Here is a 17861-nt window from a genome sequence, read left to right as displayed (position 1 = left end):
TTGTTCCTGACGCAGCAGTAAACAGCGCTGTAAAAGCCACTGTGTTTAGCCGAATCATCACAGCCTCATTATTGAGCAAAATAAAAGCTGATTATCGTCGTAAACCAGAATGGTCGGTGTGGTGCGGAGAAACAGGAAAATGTTGCTCATGTGTTGGCAGTGTTTTGTCGCTAATTGTGCGTGATGTTTCCACAGCCTCCACCACCGACGAGCGGGGCAGGAGGAGCTGCCTCCGACTCAAAGTGTTCGTCAGGCCTCCCAGTGAGTGGCAGACTGTTGTGTCTTTGCTCCGTCCACATTCTCGTCTTTTCTTCTGCACCGCTGATGTTTGACTTAATCTTCACATCTGCTCTTTCCTCTGTTTCTTTGAAGACAACTGTGTGAAAAACTCTGGAAGTTCGCAGGAAGGCGTCGATTTTGATGAGAGGATGCACAACTCCTTAGAACCCAGAGGTTTGTGGGAATATTCAGTTTGTATTTGGATTTTCACGTTGTTCTGAATCAATAATCATTCAAACTGCCAACAAAGTAATGTTTTGTTTAAATTTGTCTGGAAATAAGGGATAAAATTTCACATGACAAGTAGGGACACATCTAGTCCACTGTGACACTGATGAAGAGTGGGTTCAGTTCCATTCATGCTTGCCAAATTATATGACAAATGACAGCAAGAACATTACTTTTTTGAGGCTTATTTTATGAAGTGCTGCCAAACTATCTTCACCAAACGGCATTAAATAGAAACAATCTGTGGCTGACATGTGGCACGACTGATGCTAAATTAAGTTGATTCTTATTTAAAACTATTCCAGGACAACAATGATAAAATTCAGTCAAATTAGGCCTCAATATACAGCACTGTGAAAAAGATTTTTGCTCCGAAGCATTCTGATCTTAAAAAAATAAATAAATTTTGTTTTAGTCAGCATAATTTTTTTTAAATTTACAGACTCATATATATATATATATATATATATATATATATATATATATATATATATATATATATATATATATATATATATATATATAAAAATTATAAATAAATCTTTTATAATGATATATATGATTATAAATGATTTACTTAGAATTGTGAAGTGGTTAATTTTCCATTAAAAACCTGATTTCAGTGTTGGTGTACTGCTCAGTACATGATGACATAAAGGCATTTGCTGATGATCACTGAATAATAAAAAGATTAAATGCAACTAGAGTTTCTTATAAGTTTCAGCAATCCACCTCAAACAAGTGACATATTTTTAAATGTGAAATTATGTACATGTTGTACTTAATGCATATACAAATATGAAATATTTTGTTTAGGTTTTCAACATGTCTATAAGCTTTGCACAGTACCGTATGGATGCAAGCCAGCTCCTATTTCATTTGGGTCTGAACACCTCTGAATGCTCAGCACACTGTGTTCAGATGTCTTTCACTCACCTCCCAGGCTACCTGTAATTTAAAAACTCTTTTCAGAATTATAACTGAGAACTTAAAAATGAGAAGCCCATGTATTTTGATGAAATGGAACTTTGAGTCAAACTCTATTTTATTTTATTTTTTATTTTAATTTAAAGTTTTTTTCTGCCCCATAGACTTTTTTCAGCTATGGAAAACATGAAAAGTCGGAGATGGCAAAAAAAAAAATAGATTTTTACATGCAAATAGTTTGTATGAATTGTAGTCAAACAGCTCGATATGATATAATCAAAGTGCAATATGGCTGCAAGTGTAGATGACTGGAAGGGACATTGTGTTAAACCCTTCCATTATATTTGTATCTTAAATAAACTCAAAATATTGCACTGAAATGATTTATCATGAAGATAATCAAAAGAATTGCTTTAACTCTTAAAAAATGAACACAGAGTGTAGCGATACATATACTACATAAACAGATAGAAAAGTTCATTTATTATAAAATAACTGAGTGTATTCACCACATTGGACAGAAATTTGTAGACAGACAAACAGACATTACAATCATCTGTTTCTGCATCGCAGCAAAGCTAATCACAAACATGTCAGAATTTCCACAAGTGTGCAGCAGCGATTCATTTCCAGACAAGACCAAAGTACAAAACAACATCCTGCACAGGGGGGTGTAAGCTTTCAAACACGACTGTCAACATTATTCTACAAATAGTCTGACATCCAAAACAAGAGTAGAGGTGGGCGATACCGGGAATTTTGGTATTGATCCGATGCCAAGTAAATACAGGCCCAGTATCGCTGATACCGATACTTTTTCACATTTAAGCTTCATAGATCCAAAGGATCCAAAAGACCTAGGATAGAATTTCGCCAAACATTGTACATGACAACAAAATACTTTATTATCACAATCAACATTTTTGTTTAAAAAAAATCACTCAACACAACTAAAACAAAATCTCCTGAGGTACAGGGCTGACAAACCACAATACAACAAAATTAACACACCACAACAAAATTGGCTGGCGCTGCTGAGTCACGTGACGACGCAACAACAAAACACCAGAGGGGGAAGGGTGCGCTGCTGTGTTGTGTGACACAGCGCAGCGCTGCTCTTACAGACAGAGAGTAGACTTTGATGAATCGGCGTGCGCAGCAGTCGGTGAGTGTGGGAGAGAAAAAAAGCTTGATTATCGATCTTTTTACACGAGGATCATTCAATATCAATACCAGCGTTGGTACCTATATTATTGATATTAGGATCGATCTGCCCACCTCTAAACAAGAGTAGCTAATGTCATCAAGCTAATGATGTAGCTATGTTTAGCGGCAAGTGTAACGCAAATGAAAGTATCAGATCATGGATCTGCATGGAGCAAGGCGGTGTCACCGATTGAACGGTCCCACCTAAAAATTGGTCCGCCCTGCCTTCACTGCAGATGCATAATTATCACCTCGTTTCTGCTCCAAACTGCACTCCAGTCATCATCTGTCTCAACAATAGATATCTGAAGCATTCGTACAACAATCATTTCCATATAAATTCAGCATTATTTCATCATAAGACAGAGGAAGCGATCAGAGCGCCACAGCTACACGAGCTGCTAGCTGATGTGTTCACCGCGCCTCAGTCGTTTCAAAGTGTCACAGATTATCGCTTTGTTTTTGCTTAAAACAGCCTCGCTTCTGCTTAAAACTGACTTTAGAATGATTTAAGAGGTTTTACTTTATCTAATGGTTAATAATCCCATTAATCCATTTGATCACTTTGGGTGTAGAGAGTCCGTCTCAGAAGAGATGCTGTGGTCCGAAATGACGCAAGCGCAGTGGAGGCAGGGCAGACCCATTTTTAGGGGGGACTGTTAGGTCTGCAACAGCGACACACAAGAGAGCATTAATGCAGATGCTCATAAATGTGACCATGTTGAATGTTTACTTTCCAACAAAAGTAAACTTCATATCATATTTATTTTAAATTCTCATCACTTTCTCTTCAGACGACACCAGCCACGAGTCGGCCGAACCTTCTCGAGGTGACGTGAACTCCGTGGGATGGCGCCAGTCTTCGGTCCTCCTGCTAAGCTCCGCCCTCCTGCTCCTGGTCGCCGCCTTGTGTTTATAGCATCGAGCCTAAGGAATTCCCCCGCAGGAAAGGACTGTCGCGATCGGACCGCTGGACGCCGCTGTAACCTGGTACCCCTTCCCTCAAGGAGCACTTTTTTAATTAAAAATAAAAACTGACGAGGTCTCTCGGCAAAAAGAGAGAGAAGAGGACTTCCACGCTGAAGCCTTTATTTTGTTTTGAGACTTTTTTAAATGCCAACCGGTGCGATTTTTGACTTTCCAGTGAGTGAGACGTCGGAGCTACGTCTCACTGCTGGTCGGCAGTATGCAGATAGAAACCTTTCTTTGCGCTAAAGACGTGTACATACATGCATTTAAACATACAGCGCACACAAACACGTGCACAACACACAATCAGGACTCTGTTTAGCTTCAATCGCAGCAAGAGCATGCAACGTTTACAGACTTTTTCTGTTCAGGAGCATCGTGTAAACCCCACGTTTAACACAAAACGCATCTCACATCGATCTGAAGAAGACCTGGGATCAGTCATGTCACCACATCTTCCAGATGGGGTAAATTTATGTCTGTTACTAGGAGATTGTTTCTGCGAAAAGGGGGTGGAGACTGCTTCGTCTCAAAAAAAAAAAAAAGAAAAAAAGAAAAAAAAAAAAGAAAAATTCAGATGTGTCATTGAAGACTGCAAAACAAAATGTTAAGAAGCACTCATCTTTAGTGTCTAGACAGGAGCAATTTATTGGTCTTTTTTTATGAATCACATATTTTCATTTGTAGCAGCCAACATGAGTGTACAGAAAAATATTTGTGCTGAGCGTCAAAGTCAGTATGGTTGATATTTTGCCAGGCAAAATTTATTTTCCTATTTATTGTGAAGGTTTTGTGCTTTTTTTCTTGTTACTGTAACATTTAGTCTCAAATTACAGTAGAAAAGTATTAAAAGACATTTAGTTAGTTAAGAACAGACACACTGTTTATTTGATACAATCATACACAGAGTGCAGTTTTTGTAATTGTTTGGTTCCATCGCTGAATTAAGCGAATGGTTTCAAAGTCCAGATTTATAAAAAAAACTAAAAAAACAAAACAAAACAAGAAGACTGATGCGCTGTCGGGATGTAGAGATCGTAGAATGTTTGTGTTGCAAATTGTCATTAGCAAATGTCACACATGTAGTTTTACTGTTACACGATTGCTTTTGTGAATCACTGTCAACACAACTACACCTAATGTATATATAGAGGTGAATTTCCTACGAAGTTCAGGGATGTGTCCATGCCTAAAAGTTTTTTTTTAAATAATAGGAAAGGATTATTGTTCTGCAAGTGGGTTTTAAGAGTAACTTTTGATATTTTAAGAATAATTGATATTTTGTGATAAATCATACAGCGTTGCAAAACTGAAGCTACAATATTGAGGAGAAAGTTTAAAAAAATAATTTTACTGTAATAAAAAAGTTGAAATTTTACTGGAAAATTCACACTGTGTGAATAAAGTTGTAATGTTATAGTGTAAATTTTTTTATGATGAAAATATCATAAATATGTGAATACATCAGACTGTTTCAAAAAGTTTTATGATCAAAAATGGATGTAATTTTCAAGCCATAGTGTTACAACAAAAATGTTGTAATATTATATACAGTGTTTATATGGCAGATGCAGGATTTCTTTATCTGTGAAAAACTATAATAATGCAGTGAAAGTATTTCTAACCTATTTTTTAAAACATAACAACGTTATTCCTGTAGTCTGTTTTCTTGAAATTTCAACTTTTTTTTAAGTTTTCCAACAATGACAGTTTTTCTAAAAAAAAAAAAAAAATTGTCCGTTTTTTAAAATCCATTTTTAAAGTGTCAGATTATGACCATAAAAGACTGTATTCATGTGATGTCACAAATCTGTCACCTTGGAAGACACACAAAGGTGTTGGTTATTCCACGTAGCACACAGACATGTAGCGATATATCGCACACTGCAAACCATAAACTGCAGTGAAAAATTCATACAAATTGCGACTTTCTGACATACAATTCAAAGGCAACGATTCCAATTTGATGGAAAATACTTTCAAATCTAGGTAGACTAGATAAGTAATGAATGAGGAAGATAATAGGAGTCAGTATGTTTTTGAACAATTTCTACATACACATTCTATTAAAAATCATTTCCAATGATGTTTTCTTCAAGTAATAAACTTTGCCTTTTATTGAGTCTTTCACTGACCCATAATGCAACGCCCCTTTGGAATAGTTCTCTTTGTTACATTTTATTGACAGTTGTGTTAACTGTTTTCAACATTACATATTCTGAATTCTGGGTCTCTGAAAGACTCTATATGGAAGAATCAACATAGCTAACAGTCTTAAGCTACGGTCACATTAGCTGGAAGCGACAGAGGCAAAACAACGACTTGCCGTTGACAACGGTAGCTCTGTTGCCAGCTAAGTGGGGCCACCATAGACAAGAAGTTTATTTTATGCAAATACTGAGCGACAGGCACCATGACATCAGCTGGTTGTTCGTGCAAACTAAATAATCCAAGATGGCGGAAAATGCTTTGAAACAGCTGTACTTCTGTAAAAATATAATGTTTCTCAGATATTTTGTAAAAGCTGTCGAGAAATAAACACTTCTAAATCTTCCCTCAGGCATAATTCAGCTAATTTGATCTTTAGATGTAGGGCACCTCCATGAATCGTATTGTGTACTTTTGTGCCCTAACTTTGCAACACACAACGTATAAACTAAAGTCTTTTTAGGTTGATTTATCTTCCATTTACAGTCGTAAACTATCCATGCATTTCAACCAGTCTAACTAACCGTCGCTGCACACATACTATCATACATCCTTTACGTTAACTTGGAAAACGTCCACCAGAGGGCACTGCAGACTGTCTTGAAAGTTTTTGACATTAAACACACTCAAAAAAATGACTCACTGGATGAACTCAGTTTAATTATGAGCAGGGTTTCCATCGAATAAATATATGTAGCCCCAACTCAAATAAAGCACATCCATGCAAGATAATTTAATTTAGTTGGGACTATATATATTTATTAGATGGTAATCCAATCCAATTAGTCAGTTTGAGTGCATGACGATGACTGCAGAAGTCATAATGTTTCTACTGCAGAACACAACAGCGTATACGGCAGTGTGGACGGAGCCCACTAAATACTTCACGAATTATACAATGAAAAATTTAATTTGTTAAAATATTCCGCCCTAATAAATGATCCTTTTCATATCATTTTGCATAGGGTTGTGCTTGCTTGAACTTTCACTACATATGGACACAAATACAGACAAGGTAAACGCAGAACGCAGACAGAAGGCTGCGTCCAAATCCAGACTTAATGTTGAGCATTAAATGAGTCTTTTTTGCAATAATGTGTCCACAGCTTTAGGTATGGTTCATCTCAGGATTCAGCATCGACCGACTGAGGGGAAAACTGATTCAAACACATTTTTGTGCTATCAAGACACATCTTTGTCCTCCAAGACGGCAGATCTCAGCATGTGCACATCAGCTGATGATGTCACTGAATATTAAATATACTCCAATGATCTGTTCTCCAAATACGGTGGCACACTGTTGCATGGCCCAAGATGTGTCAATGAGCCAGCAGCTAAGAGAAGGCCGTAGTAGCCATGGTAGTGGTGGTAGTAGTAGTAGTAGTAGTAGTAGTAGTAGTAGTAGAGCATGAGGCAGTGTTGAGTGTGATTTGGTTCCCCTCTTTCAGAGGATACACGGGGGGATCCTGTGTTGAACAGCCAGTTATTTCTGGAAAGAATAATCAACCGCCATACAGAAATATGGAGGAAAAACGTGGTGTTCATGAGACAGAGTCTTGTTCTCCTGGGGTGAAGAAACCTGATGAAAGAAAGTGAAGAACATGATGTGAAGCTTTGTGGTGCTCCTGCTGAGAACAAGGCTCATGATGTTCTTTCTTTTTTCTTTTTTTTAGAACATCCTTTCCACCTGTCATTCTGTGTAGAATGCTGGTCTTAAACTGCTGGAGTTAAACTGATAAACACCACCTGCTTAAAAGGTACAGTGCATCCAGAAAGTTTTCACAGCGCTTCACTTTTTAAACATTTTGTCATGTTACAGTGTTATTCCAAAATTGATGAAATTCTTTTCTTTTCTCAAAATTCTACACACAATACCCCATAATGACAATGTGACAATTTTTTTTGAGATTTTTGCAAATTTATTAAAAATAATAATTAATAAAAAAAATAGAAGAAATCACATTTACATAAGTTTTCACAGCCTTTACCATGAAGCTCAAAATTTAGCTCGGGTGCATCCTGTTTTCACTGATAATACTCGCGATGTTTCTACAGCTTAAGTGGTGTCCACCTGGCATACATTCAGTTGATTGGACATGATTTGTAAAGACACACACTTGTCTACATATAAGGTCCCACAGTTGACAGTGTATGTCAGTGCACAAACCATGCATGAAGTCAAATGAATTGTCTGTAGACCTCTGAGAGGATTTTGTCTCTAGGCACAAATCTGGGGAATGGTACAGAACCATTTCTGCTGCTTTGAAGGTCCCAATGAGCACAGTGGCCTCCATCATCTGTAAATAGATGACATTCAGATCCACCAGGACTCTTCCTAGAGATGGCCATCCCTCTAAACTGAGCAACTGGGGGAGAAGGGCCTTAGTCAGGGAGGTGGCCAAGAACCTCATGGTCACTCTGTCAGAGCTCCAGCATTCCTCTGTAGAGACAGGAGAACCTTCCAGAAGGACAATCGTCTCTGCAGCAATCCTCCAATCAGGCCTATATGGTAGAGCGGCCAGACAAAAGCCACTCCTCAGTAAAAGACACATGGCAGCCCACCTGGAGTTTGCCAAAAGGCACCTGAAGGACTCTGACCATGAGAAACAAAACTCTCTGATCTGATGAGACAAAGATTCAACTCTTTGGTGTGAATGCCAGGCGTCATGTTTGGAGGAAACCAGGCACCATCCCTACAGTTAATCATGATGGTGGCAGCATCATGCTGTGGGGATGTTTTTCAATAGCAGGAACTGGGAGACTAGTTAGGATTGAGGGAAAGATGAATGCAGCAATGTACAGAGACATCCTGGATGGAAACCTGCTCCAGAGCGCTCTTGACCTCAGACTGGGATGACTGTACATCTTTCAGCAGGACAATGACCCTAAGTACACAGCCAAGATATCAAAGGAGTGGCTTCAGGACAACTCTGGTAATGTCCTTGAGTGGCCCAGCCAGAGCCCAGACCTAAATCTGATTGAACATCTCTGGAGAGATCTGAAAATGTCTGTGCACCGACGCTCCCCATCCAACTTGATGGAGCTTGAGAGGTGCTGCAAAGAGGAATGGACAAAACTGCCCAAAGATAGGTGAACCAAGCTTGTGGCATCATATTCAAGAAGACTTGAGGCTGTAATTGCTGCCAAAGGTGCATCAATAAAGTATTGAGCAAAGAGTGTGAATACTTGCGTACATGGGATTTCTTAGTCGTTTTTTTATTATTTATTTTTAATACATTTGCAAAAATTAAAAAAAAAAATCATGTTGTCATGATCGGGTGTTGTGAGTAGAATTTTGAACTAATGAAAATGTATTTACTCCATTTTGGAATAAGGCTATAAAATAAAATGCGGAAAAAGTGAAGCGTTGTGAATACGTAAGGTTTGAAGGTGTTGAAAAATCAAACCATCTTAATTTATGCCCTCAGATTTCACATCATTCTTTTCAAATTGAATTAACAGTGATTTTTACTGGAGGTGAACCAGTTCTTTTCTGATCATTAATATGTAGGTATTATATGTTTTCCTCATAATTCCTTCTATTTTCCACCATTTATCCGGGGCCCATTGTGGTTCCGCCAGACCAAACAAGGAATCTCAGCCACATTCTCCATCTCCTTCTGGCAGATCGTAAGAGGATACCAGGCCAGATGGGGGTATACCATGTATCCCTCCAACATTTTCTGGGTCTATTCCATGTCTCATCCCAGTTGGACTTGTACGGACCACTGGTTCTCAATCCTGTTCTTCATCTAGCCTGATCTACACATAATTTATCCATCTCTCTCTACACTACCAAGAGCAAATTTGCGCAAGCATGGTACTGTGCAGACAGTCCAGAGCTGGCGGTCAAAAAACTTGACTAATCATTTCTTGGTAAAACAAAGACAGATGGAAAGTTTACAAGCCACGACTCCCACATGATCAGGATTGAGAACCTTTGATGGAATGTGCCCAGGGGGCATCCTACAAAGATTAGTGGACCACCTCTGCTAATGCCTTGAAGGAGCAGCAGTTCTACCCGGAGTTTCGTATTGTTATCTGAGCTCCTCATTGGGTCCCTGTGGGTGAGTCCAGCCATTCTTTGGAGTAAACTCTGTTGACTTGGAGACACTGCTCCTGGGGTGTTCACAGAAGGTAGAATGACAGGATGTGTTTCATACTAGTTTCTTCAGAGGATTGTTGGGTGCCACTGGAATGACTTGGTGACTTAAGGAACCTTAGATGACTATCACTTTCATTGTGAGGAAGAGTCAGCTGCAAGATTTTGGAATTGAGGCTTGTTTTTCTGTGCATGAACCAACTGGAGAAGGCCAAGGGAATGCCCACGTTTCACCTGACTGCAGCAGATAGAAGGTTACTTTTGAGAGATGATAGATCAGTTGCCTGCATGGTTGATGGCCATCCAGGACTTTGTTATGAGTTATTCGGTCTCAGTGTTGGACTCCATCAGGACTGTATCTGCTCACTAGTTAGCAAGGTGCAGCTGACAGATGGAAAGTGTCTTAATCGCAGGTTTACATCACTGATTCATGCAGGTGATTTAGTTCTAATGGAGTCTTCAAAATTTGACTAGGGTGTTCCTGAACAGTTTGCAACAGAGAGAAAAGCAATTGGGACGACTATCAGCACCTCCAAATCTAAGACAGTGGCATTCTGTCCGAATGTGGTGGATTGTTGCCTTTGAGCTCGGAGGGAGTTTTGCTGTTATCTTGGGATCTTATTGATGAGTGAGGGGAGCATAAGATCAACGGGTGGATTAAAGTGTTTTGTGCAGTAATGCGATGACTGATCTGACCTGTTGTCGTTAAAAGAAAGGTCAAATGGTTCTCCACTTGGATGTTAATGGGTATTTCTAGGTTAATGTGTATTTGGGCATTGAAAAGGTTTTGTGATTTTACAAGTCTGTCACACGGAAGACCTAAATGGCTGTCCGTGAAGGAGGCTGGTGAGGGAAGCCACCAAGAACAATTCTGAAGGAGTTACAAGCCTCAGTAACTGTAACTTTTTATACATGGACCAAACTTTAATTTGGGACCATAAAATGTAGGTGAAAAGGCACAAGTGATTCAAGAGCCCAAACAAAGCTAATTAGACAGTAAGAGTCAACAAAATGGCCAACAAAGAGAATAACTATAATGAAAAGAATAATCTGACTGCAACAATTTAATTTTGAAACTGCTAAACATTGTACATTTAAGTTGTATTAGAAAGTAGAGAGCTTTTGCAAAGCACATACTTCCACCAAGGACTACCCGTCCTCTGTTTATCTATCTTTAAGTAACTGTCTCACCTTTTTACTGTAGTGTTTCCTACGCTGTGGGTCAGCAATCACTATTCTTCTGTCAAATAACATCCAATATGTCATCCATTGCACATTTATTTGTCCATCGTGCTTATTTTTGGAATATAAAAGTAGTATACGCACACACCAAAAGCTGAGGACTACCTTTAAAAATCCATGGTTCACCTCTGCATCTGTGTCCATCTGACATGTTCTGCTGTCCAAACTGCATCACATGGCATCCAATATGTTGTCTTTCACACATTTATTTATCCAGCTTGCTTATTATTTCAAGTCCTTATGTTAAGTAACAGCGCATGCTGAAGTGTGGACATGTGCTACACTAAGTTCCTGACTGTTGTTAAGCTCACCCCTCTTGAAACGCTGTGTTAAAAAGTAAGTTTCACATACAGGAAAAAAGGTGCAACATATACTCCAGTGTTTTTGACCAAAGTCCTAATCCTCCAACAAATCTCACTAAAATCCAAGTATGAAAAATATCCTGCTATAAGACAAACATATAAGCTCCTTGGTGTAAGTTACCACTGATATCCATGAATCCATCACTTCAAGCAGCTCCACTGTGGGGAATAATAAAAATAACAATGAGTTTTGTGCATATCCAGCAATTAGCCTGTTACCACACACACTTTTAGCTAGCAGTGTTAGCCACTGTCTGTCTCACACTTCCTTTGAAAGATGATTTGACTGACATACATTAATAGCAGCTAAAAAAAATGGCAGGTTCGACAAAAATAACTACTTTATTTCACTCTTTTGTATGAAATGAGAAAAATGGGATGAAGACTGCGCCCTCTATCTGTTACACCAAGATACCGTATGCAAACATGGTTTGGTTTTCAGATTACAGTAAAAAAAAAAAAAAAAAAAAAAAAAAAAAAGGGGGGGGGGGGGGAGTTCTTGAGCCACAACACTAAATCAGGCTTCTATCCTGCTTTTGATATCTTTATATCCAATGTGAGTTGTGGTTTTTAGTGGTGTCTTTACCGCCGACTGTCTCTGAACAGAAAACTGCACACCTCTACGAGCTGACTTTAGCAGATGTGGTGGCTTTGTTTGTTGCCGTTGATATTACATGTCATTCTCTGAGAAATTGTCACCCTAAGAGGGCACATGAACAGTTCTAAGGACTTCTTTTCCTGATCTGGTATGTAGCCTGAAGCTAATGCCGCCACGTGTCTTGTTTGCAGCATCTGTCCTCCAGGACGTGTGCATTTCAACAGTGCATCGAGAAGGTTTTTCTTATTTTAGCCACACGTCTTCTCTCCCCAAAACTAGACACTGATGTGCCACAAAATTCCACGTTTGTTTACGTTTAAATATTGTAGTAATTGTACTTTGTGCCTATATGAGTCCTCTCCTGATCTCATGTTAGGCTAATCTGATCTCTGTTTAATTTTCTTTTTTTTTTACCCTCACTCCTTCACTAGATTTTTTTTTTAAATAAAACAGTAAAAAAAAGGCCATTGTTTGTAAATACACATGTTGAAGCAGCTATAACTAACTAAAAGAACAAAAAAAATGATTTAATAAATATTTCTTTGTCATTGTAATAATCGTGTGAATTGTGTTATTGATTTTTATGCAAACTAGGTAATAATACCCATGAAGACAAAAAGCTCCAGCAATTTGACATTTGACCTTAATGACCTTGCTCTTCACCCAAATGACTGACCTCCAGTTGCTCTTGGCAGGTCAATTCCAGAAGTGTGTGGGTCACATTTGGTCCAGATCAGGTTGAAGATCAAATTCCTCGACTTTGACCTTTTCTAAAATGAATCTGTCAATGACAATTTTGGGGTCAACCTTCTTTGACATTGTCATGAAACCAAGTGGTGAACCCCTTTGCAGTGAACGACAACATTGAATGATGTTAAACACTTTATTGCTGAACAAGAAGCAGCTCAAAAGTGAGGACAGGACTTGCAAGGGATCAGAACCAACATAAGTCCGGGATAAACTCTGCAGAGTGCTGGCCAGGCTGTCTGTCTTTTATATAAACACAGCAGGTGGTTAAGGACAGTCCAAAAACATAGCAACAGTCTTTACAACAGCAAAGTTCTAAACATGTAAGTAAGTGGAACACTTCAGTGTTCACATAGAAACACGTACAGGAACAATAGAAGCAAAACCGTCCTGGGAACGGTACAAACGAGGAAATTCTGGGACATATGCACACTGGAAATAACAGAGTAATACTCGCTAGGAAGAATGATAAGAACACAGGATAGAAACATGACGATCTGCCCAAGGATGTGAAAAGGAACAGCCGCTCAACAGTGGAAGCACCAAAACACGGGAGAGTGAAGAATTAAATCCAGAAGTAACGACATGTGGAAACCACAACAATGGATCATAACAAAGTACCAAAATAATAAGGAACTACTTTAAAACAAAGATCTAAAACTAAGATAAAAACTAAGACGGGACGCCGGTGGAGCACATGAAGCCAAAAGTAAAAAAACAAAACACCAGCACAGCACTCCAGAGTCCTGAGGTGAACTGTGGAAAGAACAATGCAATAACTGGAGATTGTGAAGATGAATAAACACTAACACAGGGGAATGATGCAGGAGTGACAAGATGACAACAAAACCATAAAGAGAAACCATGAGGATGCTTCGAGAAAAGGGACACAGTCACAAAACAGTCGACCCTGAAGGAGGGAAAACACGGAGGAACAATGAAAACAACCACACTCAAGGAAATAAAACCAAAAAGAAACAAAAACCAGGACCCAGGTGTAATTGTGTCCCTGTACCCCACATGAACACACATGTGAAAGTGGATCATGACAGACTAAGGTTTGGTAGAAATCAAGAAACAGGCTCACGTGACCTTGGCCCTAAGGACTGACATTTGGCAAATTTGGCATTGCTGGTCAATTCCAGTCTCCACTGTCATACATGCGCCAAAGTTTACGCAAACTGGAGTGAAAAACCTAAATGTTGACCTTTGTCACAATGACCTTAACACTAATGAATGTCCTTTGGCAAATTTGTTCCCACAACCCACTCATATATGTGTGCCACAATTGATGGATATCGGGGGGAAAATTGAAATTTTGACTTTTGATTCCAATGACTGATTTTTTTTTTTTTTTTTTAAATCCATCCCTTTAAGAGAAATTCCAGGGTCATCCTTCATCCACGTATCATGTTTGGTGGAAATAAGCCTTCATCCACATGTCAGATTTGGTGGGAATCCGCCAAAGAACCTGGCGGGAGTAGGGAAGCAAACAAATGTAACCCAAATCACAGTGTGATGAGCAATAGTTTGTGAAGGGGGAGCCCCCAGACAACAAGCAGTGGATGTCATCTAGGCTGTGTAATCACGTCACCTCAGTCTGAGAGAAGTGTGCAAACAGCCGTTTCTCTCTAATCTGGAGGTAATTCACAGACTGAAAGAACAAAAACAGAAACGGCTTCAATTAATCTTGCAGGAATGTGAAGCGCTGCAGGGAGCTCTGCCAAGAAAACCCTGTCTCACATGATCTTTTCATTCGTTTCTCTGCCGTCTGCTTTAATTTCTCTGGTTTTTGTCTGAAAAACGCTCAGCAATCTGTTGCAGACTGTTTCAGACACCCTATCGTTGCACTTAGACCATGCTGTCCCCAAACAGAAGAAGGTCATGAACCGACAGTTGTTCGGCTAAATGAAAGAGCATGTGTTATCAGCGGTAATAAGGTACATGTGAAGTGTTTGAGTCAAAGTGTGCAAACCGTTACAAAACGCTGATTTCTGGAGAGTTCCTCACAATGGATGTTCCCAATGAACTCCCACTGCTTGAAGAAATACTGTGAATGTTCACTGAAAGTGCATCCAGAAAGTATTCACAGCACTTCACTTTTTCCACATTTTGTTATGTAATAGCCTTATTCCAAAATTGAGTCAATACATTCTTTTCCTCAAAATTCAATTCACAACACCCCATAATGACAACATGAAATTTTTATTTTTATTTTTGCAAACTTATTAAAAAAGATAACAACTAAGAAATCACACGTACATAAGTCTTCACACCCTTTGCTCAATACTTTGTTGATGCACCTTTGGCAGCAATTACAGCCTCAAGTCTTCTTGAATATGATGTTGCAAACTTGGTGCACCTATTTTTGGGAAGTTTTGTCCATTCTACTTTGCAGCACCTCTTAAGCTCCATCAGGTCAGATGGGGAGCACAGCCATTTTCAGATCTCTCCCGAGATGTTCAATAATATTCAGGTCTGGGCTCTGGCTGGGCCACTCAAGGACATTCACAGAGTTGTCCTGAAGCCACTCCTTTGATATCATGGCTGTGTACTTAGGGTCATCGTCCTGCTGAAAGATGAACCGTTGCCCCAGTCTGAGGTCAAGAGCACTCTGGAGCAGGTTTCCATCCAGGATGTCTCTGTACATTGCTGCATTCATCTTTCCCTCAATCCTGACTAGTCTCCCAGTTCCTGCTGCTAAAAACATATACAACAACGTATGAAAACAAATACAACAACAAACATATTGTTTGTATGTACAACAAACATACTGTTTGTTGTTGTATTTATTGATTTTTAGCCAGGAATGTTTGCAAAGCACTTGAAGTCCAAGACAAATTTCCCTTTGGGGACAATAAAGTATATCGTATCGCATCGTAAAACATCCCCACAGCATGATGCTGCCACCACCATGCTTCACTGTAGGCATGGTGCCTGGTTTCCACCAAACATGACGCCTGGCATTCACACCATAGAGTTCAGTCTTTGTCTCATCAGACCAGAGAATTTTGTTTCTCATAGTCTGACAGTCCTTCAGGTGTCTTTTGACAAACTCCAGGTCAGCTGCCATGTGCCATTTACTAAGGAGTGGCTTCTGTCTGGCCACTCTACCATACAGGCCTGATTGGTGGATTGCTGTAGAGATGATTGTCCTTCTTGAAGGTTCTCCTCTCTCCACAGAGGAATGCTGGAGCTCTGACTAAGTGACAATTGGGTTCTTTATTTTCTCTGATTGTAAAGCTGCCCATTCTTCTTTGCAAAAAGCATCCAGTTCCTGTAAATTCCTGCGCTGTCTTGCATGAACTGCACGTTTGAGATCTCCCCAGAGTGGCTCAATGATATTGAGGTCAAGAGACTGAGATGGCCACTCCAGAACCTTCACTTTATTCTGCTGTAGCCAATGACAGGTTGACTTGGCCCTGTGTTTAGGATCGGTGTCCCACAGACGAGGCACGTGGGGGGGTGTTAAGGGCAGATGAGCTGGCACACCCAAGCCCCGAGTCCAGGCAGGGGCTGCTGCTGAGCCAGTACGTCCAGAGCCGGGCAACACACAACAGACCCCCACCCGAGACTCCCTCAACATAGCCAGAAGGACCCCCCCATAAACTCAACCCTCCTCCCTAGTCCACCAGCCGCCCCACCCTCCCTAGACCTCAACATCTTCCATTTACGGATGATGGAGGCCACTGTGCACATTTGGACTTTCAAAGCAGCAGAAATGTTTCTGTATCCCAGGGGTGCCCAAGTTTGGTCCTCTGGATCTACCTTCCTGACACTCTTAGTTCTCTCCCTGCTCCAACACACCTAAATCCAATGAAAGGCTCATTAAAAACCTGCCTAACAAGTCTTTCACTGGATTCAGGTGTGTTGAAACAGGGAGAGAACTAAGAGTGTCAGTAAGGTAGATATCGAGGACTGAACTTGGGCACCCCTGCTGTATCCTTTCTCTGATTTGTGCCTGAAAGGTCGACAGACAATTCCTTTGATTTCATGCTTGGTTTGTGCTCTGACATGCACTGTCAACTGTGGGACCTTATTTGTAGACAGGTGTGTGCCTTTCTAAATCATGTCCAATCAACTGAATTTACCCCAGGTGGACTCCAACTAACCTGGAGAAACATCTCAAGGATGATCAGTGGGAACAGGATGTACCTGAAATCAATTTTGAGCTTCATGGCAAAAGCTGTGAAAACTTATGTACACGTGATTTCTTAGTTTTTAAAATTTTTAATAAATTTGCAGAACTTTTTTACATTGTCATTATGGGGTATTGTGTGTAGAAGTTTTAGGAAAAAAGGAATTTCATCCATTTTAGAATAAGGCTGTAACATAACAAAATGTGGAAAAAAATGAAATGCTGTGAATACTTTTCAGATGCACTGTAAGTGGTTTCCAAAAATTGTGTGGACGTGGTATTAAAGAACAATCCTAGCCAAAACAAACAAACAAACAAAAACTTTCATAATCAAGCCTGAGTGTTATATGCAAGGAATGTCACGGAAGGAGTGAGTGATCCAAAGGTGTCTTAGGGTCACATTAAGGGTCGAAAATGAGAATGGGATTTTTTTTAATTTTGAGAATGATGGTCACCCTTGCTATGAGAAAGGATGTTCCAGGTGCCCACCTCTGCGATCAGTGGATGGAACACTGGATGACCCATCAGTACCACACCACCAACCCTCCAAAGAATAAAAGACCCTTTGAGTATGGTAAATTTACTGCATTTATATAGCACTTATCCATCTGAATCAGAAGCTCAAAGTGCTTTACAATGATGCCTCACATTCACATAGATACACTCACACACTGATGTCAGGGTGCTGCCATGGAAGGCCATTAAGGATCTTGCCCAAGGGTCCTTAGTGATTTTCTGGTCAGTCTGGGGTTTGAACAGAGGATCATCTGGTCTCAAGTCCCACAACCATCACCTCCATAAAGTACTGCACTAAAGACTCGAAGACCCTTTGAGTGCCACACCGATCACCATCTT

At 39.8% G+C, this 17861-nt stretch overlaps 1 protein-coding gene across 1 annotated transcript in view; it reads left to right on the top strand.

Moving 5' to 3' along the window:
* Positions 1-6163, top strand: part of LOC117529249 (ephrin-A5b-like) — a 158068-nt gene extending 151905 nt beyond the window's left edge. Inside the window, exons 3-5 of the mRNA XM_034191984.1 lie at positions 196-261; positions 373-453; positions 3435-6163. Coding sequence (XP_034047875.1) covers positions 196-261; positions 373-453; positions 3435-3559 — 272 coding nt within the window. The 3' untranslated portion in view covers positions 3560-6163. The remainder of the gene's footprint in view (positions 1-195; positions 262-372; positions 454-3434) is intronic.
* Positions 6164-17861: the final 11698 nt, after the last annotated feature.

Source organism: Thalassophryne amazonica, chromosome 17 (assembly GCF_902500255.1).
Source record: "Thalassophryne amazonica chromosome 17, fThaAma1.1, whole genome shotgun sequence".
Classification (NCBI taxonomy): Eukaryota; Metazoa; Chordata; class Actinopteri; order Batrachoidiformes; family Batrachoididae; genus Thalassophryne; species Thalassophryne amazonica.
Note: the sequence above shows the minus strand (reverse complement) of the source record. Positions and strands in the feature narration are given on the sequence as shown.